The sequence below is a fragment of the Callorhinus ursinus genome, unplaced genomic scaffold (assembly GCF_003265705.2).
Source record: "Callorhinus ursinus isolate GAN/ISIS: 27379988/994484 unplaced genomic scaffold, GSC_fseal_2.0 scaffold13, whole genome shotgun sequence".
NCBI lineage: Eukaryota > Metazoa > Chordata > Mammalia > Carnivora > Otariidae > Callorhinus > Callorhinus ursinus.
In genome coordinates, this window is record NW_027397075.1 from 916,226 (window position 1) to 928,420 (window position 12,195).

Below are 12,195 nucleotides of genomic sequence, written 5' to 3' on the forward strand. Positions count from 1 at the left end.
TGATCCCAGGGTCTTGGGATCGAGTCCCGCATCAGGCTCCCTACTCCTTGGGAGCCTGCTTCTCCCTCTGCCTCTCTCTCTGCCTCTCTCTCTCTCTCTCTGTCTCTGTCTCTCATGAATAAATAAATAAATAAAAAGTTTAAAAAAAAAAGATGCATATGCGTTAAAAAAACAAAACCTGGTTTTTCTCAATACACCTTTAAAGGTTTTTAAATTGTTTCATATCTGGTCAAGTTGAGATTTTTAAGAACCTCATTTTTAATTTGTAATAAAAGTTTACAACTTGATTTTTTTTAAAAAAATCAACAAACGCCAAGCACCCATTAATAAAGGTCTTAAAAAAAAAAAAAGTCAATAACCCGCTTTCCCTGCCCCTCAGGTGGGGCAGCACCGAGGCCATCTGACACCCCCTCCCAGAGATCCCCAGTGGGAACGTACCTCAGCTGCCCACAGTGGTAACCTGCCCAATAGCGCACCTTTCGTTGGCTTCCTTCCCTTCCCTGTCTCAGCCCCCCATCACGTGACTGACATTCTCGGGGGGTTGCCTCCCAAATAAACCATCTGGCTCCTCTAACTCGTACAGAAATGGGCCCTGAGCAGAATTTTTATCACTAACAGCAAGCTGTAGAGAGTATTCTTTCCATACTTATTAGCATCTATTTGTAGGTCTCTGGGGTTTCAAACAAAGAAACATACGCAAAAAATAAACAGCCAGGGGGCGCCTGGGTGGCTCAGCTGTTAAGCGTCTGCCTTCGGCTCAGGTCATGATCCCAGGGTCCTGGGATTGAGCCCTGCATCGGGCTCCTGCTCCGCGGGAAGCCTGCTTCTCCCTCTCCCACTCCCCCTGCTTGTGTTCCCTCTCTCGCTGTGTCTCTCTCTGTCGAAAAAATAAATAAAATCTTTAAAAATAAATAAATAAATAAACAGCCACGTGCTGCGATGAAGCAGTCCTAACTTGTAAAATTCTCTAAGCACACCTCTCTGGGGGTGTCAAGCTGCCTGCCCTGGCCTGTGTGAGACAGGTTTCAGAAGGCCTTACAGGAAAATAGCATCAGGCTGCCATCTGTCTGACGCTATAAATGTGGGCACGTTCAGTGTGCTTCCCGCTACAGAAACAGATTTAAAACTCATCGTTTCTCGATCAGTTTTCTTTCCTACTTAAAGGAATCTCACACACACACACACACACACACACACACACACACACACACACACACACACACACACACACAACCCTACCTACCTACCTACCTCCCTCTGAGTCGGCTTCCCTCAGCGGCCAGGAAGTGCTCGCAGGAGAAAACAATGGGCTTACCTTGGGAGAGGCACTGGTTGGCCAAGGCAACCTGACCAGAGTGCAGGTAGAGATTGAGGCGCGTGAAGATGCCCACCAGGGAGGGGACGGTGATGAAGCAGTACGCAACACAGGCCTAGAAGGAAGGGAAGAAACACGGCAGGTGACGGAAGCAGTACCCTCGCTGCAGCCTGCTCCTCCGGCTTTCATCCATCGCATGCTTCCAAGAAAAAAACACTGAAAATAACGAAATCTCCTCATTCTGAGCCCCAATTTTCTTTTCTCGCCTCTGCAGCGTGCTCCAGCTGCCTCTGGGAGGAGGAGACCAGGCAAGTAAGGGGCATAAGGGGGTGAGAAAAATAAATCTTCATCTGTCATAGCAGGAAGTAAATAGCTCATGCTTTCCATTGACCAAGAAGCAGACTTTTAAACCAATTACTTAAAAATATGGTGGTAATTAGAAGAAATTGCTCGAAAAGGTTTTGAGCGGGTTGGCTCTGAGAAAAGAGGTATGAAGTCAGGGCAGGGATGGTATGCTTATTCCTCACTGTCCTCTTTTTGGTCCCGTTCTGTTTTTTTTAAAACACAGACATGGATTTTGCTTTGATAAAAAGACCTTCCAGGTACAGGCACAAGCCAGAGAGAACTCAGCCAGCACAAAACCGCAATCCGCCTCTTAACCCCAACACCCCACTCCCATAACACGTATCCAAATGGAGACTTCTTTGATCATTTCTTTTGAAATATCAAGAAAAGTGGTCTGTTCATAGGTAGTCAAGGAAAAATTAATCTGGAAACTCGATACTTAACCACCCCTAGGACACATTTACTTGTCTTTTTCTGGGAAGAGCAACTTAGAAACTTGCAAATCAAACAACTCACTGGAGTGCCAAGTCTGGGAGGCTTATCTCTAGAACATACCCGGACAAAGGCAGCTGTCTTTCTGGAATGATTTCCTTTCATTACTTTCCTTGTTTCCATTGCCAACCGGTTTACACTCTGGATTAATTAAAAAAAAAATAGAAATAATTATGGAACGATGGCTGACTCAGATTAACGTCTTCCATAGAGATCTGGACATGAACTGCATACAAGTCAGTAAGAACGAGCTATGCGGGGCCAAGACTGGCTAGCTCCAAACCCTGACATGCCTGAGGGGTCATCAGGCCTGATTCAGTCTCAGCCTTGAGCAAACATCCCCAACAGGGTAAGAACAAAAGGCACTCACAGAGTTAGTCATGCCTATCAGCCGGCATAGTGAATGACCATTTTCTGGTTTAATGAATAGCCAGGGTTCACTTCATTTCCAGAAATCCCACACACTAAGGTTGAGATCTGAGAGATCCTAAGAGAAACCTCCAAACCCGAGAGCCACCATACAATTCCCCTATGCAATACTAACATGAAGCGTAAGAACAGAAACAAGACCTACCACATCATACTCACAGCATCCAGGTGCTGTTCTAAGAGCTGTACATTCATCAGCTCCCTTACTCCCCACGGCCCTACCAAGGTGGGCACTGTTACCTCCCCACAACTTACAGAGGAGTTCTCTACCTTTAGGTCTTAAGTTCAGTAATGCCACCTAACCTGCTAAGCAGCAAACAAATATATAAAAAGGTTGCTCTCCTTGGGAATTTACATGAAACAAAGCCGTGGAGAATCTTTCAAAAAATATGCAAAGTTCGGACCTATGGTTCCCAAACCATGTACCATGACATCTTCGAGGGTTGGAGCAAATTCATAGGTGCACCACAGTTTTCTTGGGAAACAGAGCAATGTTCAATTGTTGAGCACTGGGGAAAGCACCGGCGTGAGGTAGCTCACAGATTCAACACTGGACTGCATCCTGCTCCTCACAGCGATGTCCTACCTTGGTAAACTGGGTTTTCAGCAGCTGCTCTGATAAAAAACAAGTACTATGCAAAAATCAATGTGGGGAAAGAAAAATCAATGTGGAAGAGGGAACAAGGGTAGTGAGGCCAATCTGATGCTAAGGTTTGAGAAGTGGTATAGTGCCCAACAGGTACACATGCTTATTAGTAATTAGAATTATTTAAGAATAAAAATATATTATTTTTCATTCAATTCACATAGATTGTTATTTGAAAGAGTTATCCAGTTGTGAGGGCATAAATATTTAAGTTCTTTGAGTCCAACTTCTTAATCAACAGAACTGTTCTTTTTCTTGGCCTGGGGGCACCATGAAAAGCTACCGAGATCCAACAATGCTGGGACTCTGGTTAAGTCATTAGAGCCATAGGTTAATATTTCTATGGCTCATCAGTGCAACCCACTTTGCTGCTGGCGTATAGGAATGAGAATATGCTCATTTCAGAGAAAAAGAGGTTAAAAAAAAAAGTCCAAAGACTTAAGCAAAATTGCAGATTTGAATAACCTTTGAGAAGCCACCTTTTATGCCCTAAAGAATAGGAGTGTTATGGGGCCACAAGACTCCCAGATTAAACTCCATGCTTGGCATATAGATAATAAATATTTATTGAGAAAAGAAACGAATAAATGAAAATCCTTACGTGAATCAACTGCACAAGAACAGGTTCCAGGTTGCAAAACATGGACCTAGCCTCAACATAAAAACTGAGCTGTTGTTCAAAATCACGGCCAAAGGAAACCTAGAAGCAAGGGAAAAGATGCTGAGAATGTTATCTCTAGAGACCTCTGAGCACACACCATTGAGAAGAGTTTCCCTGAGCTTCGAGGGGTGGGGCAAGTCTGTGATGACAAGTCACCAAAAATCCCACCAATATGAATGGGTGGAAATGCCCCAGGTATGCAAGCATGCATACAAGCACGCCCGCGCACGCACGCACGCGCGCACACACAAACACACACACACACACTGGAATTTACTCCAATTAGACTTTACGTGACTTTGCCCAGCATATAACTGCAATATTACTATTACCACCTCCTCTTTATGACATGAGCACTGGAGTAGAACATAAAAAGACCAAAGGGTAACAGAACAGAATCTCAGAATGTAAATCGGATTTCCCAGGTTAGAAGGAAACCCCTGGAAAGGAAATAATGGAATTTTGTTTGTCAGCTGTGGCCTTTTCACAGAACATAAATTTGGTTATTGGGAGCCATTGGTCAGAGGGATTTCCCTAATAAGAGCCACACCTTTCTGCTTCCTGATGGGGAGTCCAAACTCAGCAACTTACGGGTGGTTGCTGGAGCCATAGGTGGAAGTTTCTCCATCAATAAAAATCCCCTCTTCTATTTCTTCAAATTTATGAACAGCTTGTTAGGAGGACAAACTTGACTGTTACAGCAATCATTTTTGCCCAGAGGAGGCTTAACATTGCGATTTCCATTACAGCTATCAGGTTTCACATCTTATTTCCTCATATTCTTTTCCATTCTAACTTGGTGGCTCTCAGACAGAGCCATAAAGGGATAAAATACCACCCGATCAGCACATAAATCAAGGGCAAGGAGAGTCACCTGGTAAAAGGTGCATTTCCCCCCACGACAATTGAAGGGTTAATTCTGATTTTGCATCAGAATGGATTGTTTTACCCACAGAGTCAGGTGAACGATGACACTGACCCTTCTGTGGAACAAGTCACATTTTCAGGGTCCTTTTCAAAGTGCTCTAGTTATTTTCCTCTTGGTCAGGTTTTGTTTTGACACTTGTATTAAAACAGGACACCGGCAGCAGTTGTTACTTTAGCTTTGGGCATGAAGAATGAAAGCAAAGGTGGTTCTGGCTAGGAAGGGATGGTGGGGTTGCTCCCAAAGAAGGCTGCAAGAACCCCTCCCACTCTGCTTGGCCTTTTGCAGCGTCCCTGTGGACTCTTCCCATCTGCGGGTGGAGTCTACTTCCCCCCCTCTCCAAGGCCACAGCCCCGGTCACTGTTTTGACCAAGAGAATGTAGCAGGATGCGGCACCAGTCACTGTGTGATTACTGGATTTTGGTCTTAGAAGGCCCTGCAGCTTCTGTCCATGCCCGCACCATATAAAAGAGCCCGGCTGAGACGGCTGGATGATGGCAGAACAGCAGAAAGAGGCCACGCCGGTGAGAAATGAGGCCCCAACAGCCAGCACCAAGAGCCCAGACACGGGAGTGGGAGCGAGGCTGTCCTGGATCCTCCGTGGCCCCAATCCTGGTACACGGAGCAGCCTGACTCCACAGTCAACCCCCAGGATTGTTAAGAATTAATAAGACACTGTTATTTAAAGCTGCTAAGTTTTGGGGCGCCTGGGTGGCTCAGTCGGTTAAGCGTCTGCCTTCAGCTCAGGTCATGATTCCATGATTCCAGGCTCTCTGCTCAGCGGGGAATCTGCTTCTCCCTCTGTCCTCCGCCCCCCGCCCCGTCCCCCGGCTTGTGCGCACTCTGACAAATAAACAAAATCTTAAAAGGAAAAAAAAAAGCTAAGTTTTGGGGTGAGTTGTTATGCACCAATTTTGCCCCTCCCCCCAGCATCGGTTCACCATCACCTGATGAGCAGCTCATCGGGTACCTCAAAGAGCCCCTACTCCCCACTCCCAGGGTCCACATGACTGGGGCTGTGCAGGTGTACATATGTCCCCCAGGCCTGGCCAGTCAGTGTGTTTCTTCCCCCTCACTGCAGCAATTCGTTCAGGTGACCCAAGTTCATCTGGAGACTCAATCCCAGGACTTCTGCTGGAGCCCTTCCTGCTGGGAACCCGGAGCTCTTCAGGGGCATGAGCCTGTCTGGGAGGACACCGAGCGAGCGGAACCCCGAGCCCGACACACACAGACGGCAGGTCCTGATGACACATTTTTTTATTCCTTAAGCCAGTTCGTCTTGGCTCTCTTTGCCCCCAGGGGAGTGCTGGCTAATGTAAGACGTTTTCTAATTTCCTCTTATCTTAATAAAAATGAAAAGCACCAGGGAACATAATGTTAACTGCTTTCACCAGAGTTAAGGACAAACAATTACATCACATTTCCAAGTACCCTGAAACTTCTTCCCCAATACTTACCATTTTTATAAATCCATTTATCAAATATGCCAGCATTCTTTTCTCATCCTCAAGAGTGAGTGCACTAAAATCAATAATGGTACATAATTAACATTGAGGTAATAAATAAAAGTTTCTAAAGAATATGTAAGAAGTAAGCAATTTAACAGGTCAGAACACTTTGCATTTTCTAGATTTAAAACACTCCCGACAGGCTGTGTCTCTTCTGATGAAAATGTATCATCTAAATGAACATAATTTAAGTGTGTTTCTCATCTCTCTCAAAGATGATGTTTTCAGGACATATTTATTGATAGCAAAGGAGAAGGAAACTTTCCCTTGGAATTTGGACAGCAAGGTCCAACTGCAAATTTTTGTATTCCAGAGAAGTTTTGTTCAACATTTCAGGATAGAAAATTTCAAACAAGCAGCAAAGTCGAAAGAATTTTACAACACCCATATACACACCACCAGGATCCCACCATTATCATTTTACTATGTTTGCTTTATCACATAACTACCCGCTTCCCTCTCCATCCATCAATCCAGCTCATTTTGGGGAGGCATCTTAAAGTAAATTATAGATTGTAATTGCCTCTATTTAATAGTAGTATTAATACAAATATAAATAAGACAATGTCACGTCCTTAAGCTTCGACTACACATGTGAAGGCCTATTAATAGTTCCCCAAATTTATTTTTTTTAACAACTTAAGAGCCTAGAGAAAACAGGAGACAAGTTTTGTGTGTTGGTTTGTCCTTTCCATGTCCCTGGCAAAGACTGCATTCCATCCACTAACAAAGCAATGTTCCTTTCATTCTTTGAGATTCCATTTCCCAGCCCCCTCTGTAGTTGGGTACGACCATAGGACAGTTCTGGCCAATGGGATGTGAGCACAAGTGAGGGTGAGCTGCCCAAGTTTCTCGCAGAAAGAAAACCACTATCCTCCAATGCCCGCAGGCTGTACGTGGACATGGTAGAGGTAAGCCAGCTTCCCCCAGCAAGACAAGGGCAACACCCCAGAGGAATGGCCGAACAACAAGACAGAAGGAACCTGGATGGTGCTCTACAGCAGAGGGGCCCTACCCCATCTGATCTCACACCTTTAGCAAGAGAGAAATAAACTTTCTATTTTACCGAAGCTAAAACCCAGTATCCTACTAAGACAAGTGCCTTTCTGATGTGTTTTGTGCCTTTATTTCTATTTTTGTCCAACTAAAAAGCCTATCGGTTGGTTCCATGTACTAGAAAAAGTCTTGATATTTTGATTTTGGTAACTATTCACGAGGCTGACAACACAAGATCATGAAAATAAAGATTCCAAAATTCAGAAGAAAAAAAAAGAAATACAATTCATCTTGCTGATGGTTAAGTTCTAAAACCGTTTTCTCCATTCTTGTAACATTTTCCAATGACTCAAGCTGCTGTGCTTAAAAATTCTGTGGGGACTAAAATTTCAGCCACAAATGAGCAGGAACTGCTTCAAACACAATCAAATGGAAACATGTAACAGAAAAAAACTAGAAAGCAAAGGAGTGATAGTTTGGCCTCTGATCCAGAGGTAAGGCTAACGCACAGGACTGAGCCTCAGGTCTACCAAACACCTAGAGCCCTTCATGTAAGGAAGAAAAGCTATTTCATTTGAATTTCAAGTAATTAGCTAATAACGAGAAAAAATGTAAAGACTATGTTACTGGATGAGTGAACTCATTATTATTGTATCTGCTGCTCTCAAATCTCCAAGAGAGGTGGAGTTTGAGTTCACGCCTTTTCCTCTCAACAGATATCCCTTTGTAAAAACATCTGCCATCTCGGCACGCCTTGGTGGTGCAGTCGATTGAGTGTCTCTTGGTTTCAGCACAGATCACGATCTCAGGGTTGTGGGATCGAGCCCCACATCAGACTCTGTGCTCAGCGTGGAGTCTGCTTGAAGATTCTCTCCCTCTGCCCCTCCCCCTGACTCGCTCTTGCTTTCTCTCTCTCTCAAATCAATCTTTAAAAAAAAAAAGACCTGCCATTTCATTTTCTCAGGAAGGTTACCCTCAGCCTCTCTCTTCTCCTAGACTGGAATGTCCTCATTAGCAAGAATTTTAATAGACCCCATAAAATAATAGTATCCACAGTGGCAGCTTAATGCAGTAATTCCCCAATGTACCATTATGTGGTATTAAGACCCAATCCATGTTATGTTTCAGCCTTAAGCGTGGCTTACTTCACAGAGTCATGCATGGTCTTGCACACGTGCAAAAGGGCATTCAGAATCACAGGGTCCTTTGTGGGCTCTTGCTGATGCCTACAAGACATTTAAAGACAACAGTATAAGTTATGTTCACTCACAGCAATGAAGGCATGGGCTGAGTTTCTCCTCTATCACATCTATTTGAGAAATAGCAAATTACCCAGTTGGCATTGAACATGTAATGGGCAATGTTCTGGTTTTACTCTTAATTCTTCCTTCAATAACAAGTTTGCTTTTCTACACATATTATAACTTCTCCTAAAATCATGGTAAATCCTACCAAATCATGGTAAAGCTGCTGCATTTCTAAGCCAGGCAATGGGCAGACCTGATTTTTTTTACATTTCTTTCTAAAGCAGTCCACAACCCATTTACAACTGTGTTAAGTGCCAGGCAAAATTGTAATTTGGCTTTTCAAATAATACAGAAGGACAAGGTCTTATAACAAATCTTTATGTAAGTAAAGGAAGTATATTTGTTTCCAAGCATATGGAATTAATATTTCAGGAAGACAACACAAGGAAAGCTTAAAACATACATTATTCAAGCAACATCTAACTCAATTTTCCAAACCAGGGTTATTTAAGTTCCATCTTAACACACTTTATTTTACCATATCTATATATTTAATATTTAAAGCAACTTTAGGGGCACCTGGGTGGCTCAGTCAGTTAAGCACTGCCTTCAGCTCAGGTCTTAATCTCAGGGCCCTAAGATCGAGCCCTCCATTGGGCTCCCTGCTAAGCGGGGAGTCTGCTTCTCCCTCTGCCTGCCTCTCTTCCTACTTGTGCTTTCTCTCTCTGTCAAATAAATAAATAAAATCTTTAAAAAATAAAGCAACTTTAACTTTTTAAATTTAATTCTGTCCTAAAAAAAATACATGAAAACACCAATTAAACTAGTTGTATATTGAATACACTTTAAATATACAAGTTTTCAAATCAAAATCAAAATCTCTCCTCCACGTGCCACCTAGAATTATTTCCTGTACCACCAACAGTAGGTTGTTTGGGGAAACACAGATTTAGTCAAAAGGAAAGCAACTGAATTTAAAAATCAATCACAAAGGGGCACCTGGGTGGCTCAGATGGTTAAGCGTCTGCCTTCGGCTCAGGTCATGATCCCAGGGTCCTGGGATCGAGCCCCACATCGGGCTCCTGGCTCAGCGAGGAGCCTGCGTCTCCCTCTGCCTCTCTCCCTGCTCATGCTTTTTCTCTCTCTCTATCTCTGTGTCTCAAATGAATAAATAAAATCTTAAAAAAAAAAAAAAGAAACCCCAACCTTTTTAAAAAAAAAAAATCAATCACAAATCTAAGGCATTGAAGACGGAAAGCTTTCTAGCTCTGTGACCTTGACAAGTATGACTTTATTTTTATCTTTTAAAATGTTACTCCCTAAGTAGTTCATTAACAGATTGCTCCTTCCAAAAACACATCAGAATACAATGTAGGTGATGGCCAGGCTCCAACTACTACTTATGGCTTTGTCTTCTTAGGCACTAATTACAAACTTTTATCATGACTGCTCCTTGTAATGTGTTTTTCCTCTCCATGTTATTTTAGATGTTAAATGCATACAGATCATTAGGCCTCCAAGGACACAGAGTGATTCTTATCCATATGCTTCACAGGGGCATCGGGAATCCAAGCTTCTGGTGACACCGTGTTACACTTACTTGATAAAAACTTCCATGATGCACTTGCAAACCTCCACCCGCACACTCTCTTTTTGAAACATGTCCAGAAACGGCAAAAATTTTTCCTAAAAACAAAACAAAAAAACCAAAACACTCTCCATGCAATTTACACAAGTTGCTGAAGGGATTTGTTGAGTCACTTTTTCTTTGAAGGTCAGAGCAGAGAAAGAGCTATTCATCTCTCTGAGGCAGGTCAGAGAAGGACCCACCTGAAAGCAGGTTTGTGAAAGCTCGTAGGGTTAAAACCACTGACACGCCCCAGGGGTCAGGACTGGGGCCAGTGAACATTCTGGGAACCATCTGGGCAAGCTTCAGATGACCATGGGCTTCTCCAGGTAACAACACACAAGGTGGGCTTCTTTTTTACGACTGTACTGATCAGAGAAAGGAGAGCCAGTTGTTCAGAGTGGCCCCCACAGCCTGACTCTACATTTACTAACTGTGCCACCTAAAAAAAAAAAAAAAAAAACCAAACAAAACTGTGCCACCTTACTCAAGTTATTCCACCTCCTCCAGCATCAGTTTTCCCAACTGTAAAGTGAGAATTCTAACTGCTCCTACTTCCTAGCGGTGTTGTGAAAATGGTACGAGGCAACGCATGCAAAGTTCCAGCACAGTGCTTGGGGTATGGAGAATCTCCAAAAAATAAGAGGTTCTATTTTTAAAATAAACAAGAAACAAACAGTTCCGTGAGTGTACATGAATGGAAACCCAAAGAGGGAGGCGTGACAGGGAAGAGAATCCTCTAGATTTGTACTTGCCCAGGGCAAGGCAGCCAGTGTGAAGGGGTGTGGGGTATTTTAAAATGTGAGGGACACATAACAAAAATTTCAACTGTCAGACAATGAGACAACAATTAGTTTGACGTACTCCAGAGTTTCAACGTTAGACTGTATGTGTGATAAAAAGCAAGTGTCCTGTGAAAATCAGTGTGGAAGAGAACACCCAGTCTGACTCCCAGGTTTGAGAAGCTGTGTGCTGTTCAAGAGGGGCAAACATTCCAAGAGCGAGTCATGAAAGAAAGAAAGATAATATTTTTCTCTCCGTCTGGGTACTCATTTTTCGAATGCTGATTAAGTTGTTATGCCATAAATACTGAAGTTGTTTAGACCTAACTACTTTCTAAAGGGAACTGTTAAGTATTTCTTTTGGCTTCGGACACCATGAAAACATGACCGAGACACTAAGTGAACCTCTGACTGAGACACAGATTTCCAAAGGTAATTAAGGAATGCTACTTACCACTGAGAAAAGCACGGAGAAATCGTGGAAGTGGGCAATCACTTTCTTAATTATTGAATGAAGCTGCAAAACCGAACAGAAAACACATCATTAATAAAACTTGGATATATTTTTTCAAGATTTTATTTCTAAGTAATCTCTACATCCAACGTGGGGCTCAAACTCACAACCCCGAGATCCAGCCAGGCATTCCAAAAGTTGGGTATTTCTAAAAGGCAACCTTCTTTCATAATTTGAAATTACAATTACAATAAGGGAAAGCTGGGTGACTTGGGAACGGGAGATTACTGGGGGTTAGAGGTTAGGCCCTGTCTCAGTCTGAGTTTGCCCATTTTACTCTGTAGTCTTGGGGAAGCCACTTCCCAGCCTCATCTTCCTCCTCTGTAAAATGGAGAGCAAAGCAGTACCTGGCTCACTGTGAGGGTTAAATGGGATGGTTCGTGTAACGTGCTTACAGCAGTGTAGTGCCTTTCCTTGGAAAGCTGTCTATTATAAAGTCAGCTATGAATATTCAAGGGGGGGGCAAACAGCTTCGTCAAAGGGCCACAGAGCCATTACAACTACTCAACACGGCTACTGCAGCTCAAAAGCAGCCAGAGAGAGCATGTAAGCAAATGGGCATGGCTGGATCCAATATAACTTCATTCACAATAACAGGTGGTGGGCTGCATTACATTTGGTCCATGGGTCATACTTGGCACACCCCTGTTCCAGCCCATCATGGCCCTGTGTTTTTTGACAACTTCTGTGGAGAAGCAATGAACAGAG

General features: G+C 43.3%; 1 protein-coding gene across 4 annotated transcripts in view; it reads right to left on the bottom strand.

The window, feature by feature from the left end:
* VPS35L (VPS35 endosomal protein sorting factor like) overlaps window positions 1–12,195 on the bottom strand; it is a 114,877-nt gene that overhangs the window by 35,206 nt on the left and 67,476 nt on the right. For all 4 annotated transcript variants that reach the window (XR_012380419.1, XM_025855505.2, XM_025855506.2 and 1 more), the window contains 7 exons: window positions 11,428–11,490; window positions 10,165–10,250; window positions 8,463–8,543; window positions 6,271–6,334; window positions 3,829–3,927; window positions 2,216–2,293; window positions 1,316–1,430 (listed from right to left, as the gene is read on the bottom strand). Coding sequence is in view for 3 of the 4 variants with exons in the window: in XM_025855505.2 (XP_025711290.2) it covers window positions 1,316–1,430; window positions 2,216–2,293; window positions 3,829–3,927; window positions 6,271–6,334; window positions 8,463–8,543; window positions 10,165–10,250; window positions 11,428–11,490 (586 nt within the window). In the remaining variant the exon portion in view is untranslated. The remainder of the gene's footprint in view (window positions 1–1,315; window positions 1,431–2,215; window positions 2,294–3,828; window positions 3,928–6,270; window positions 6,335–8,462; window positions 8,544–10,164; window positions 10,251–11,427; window positions 11,491–12,195) is intronic.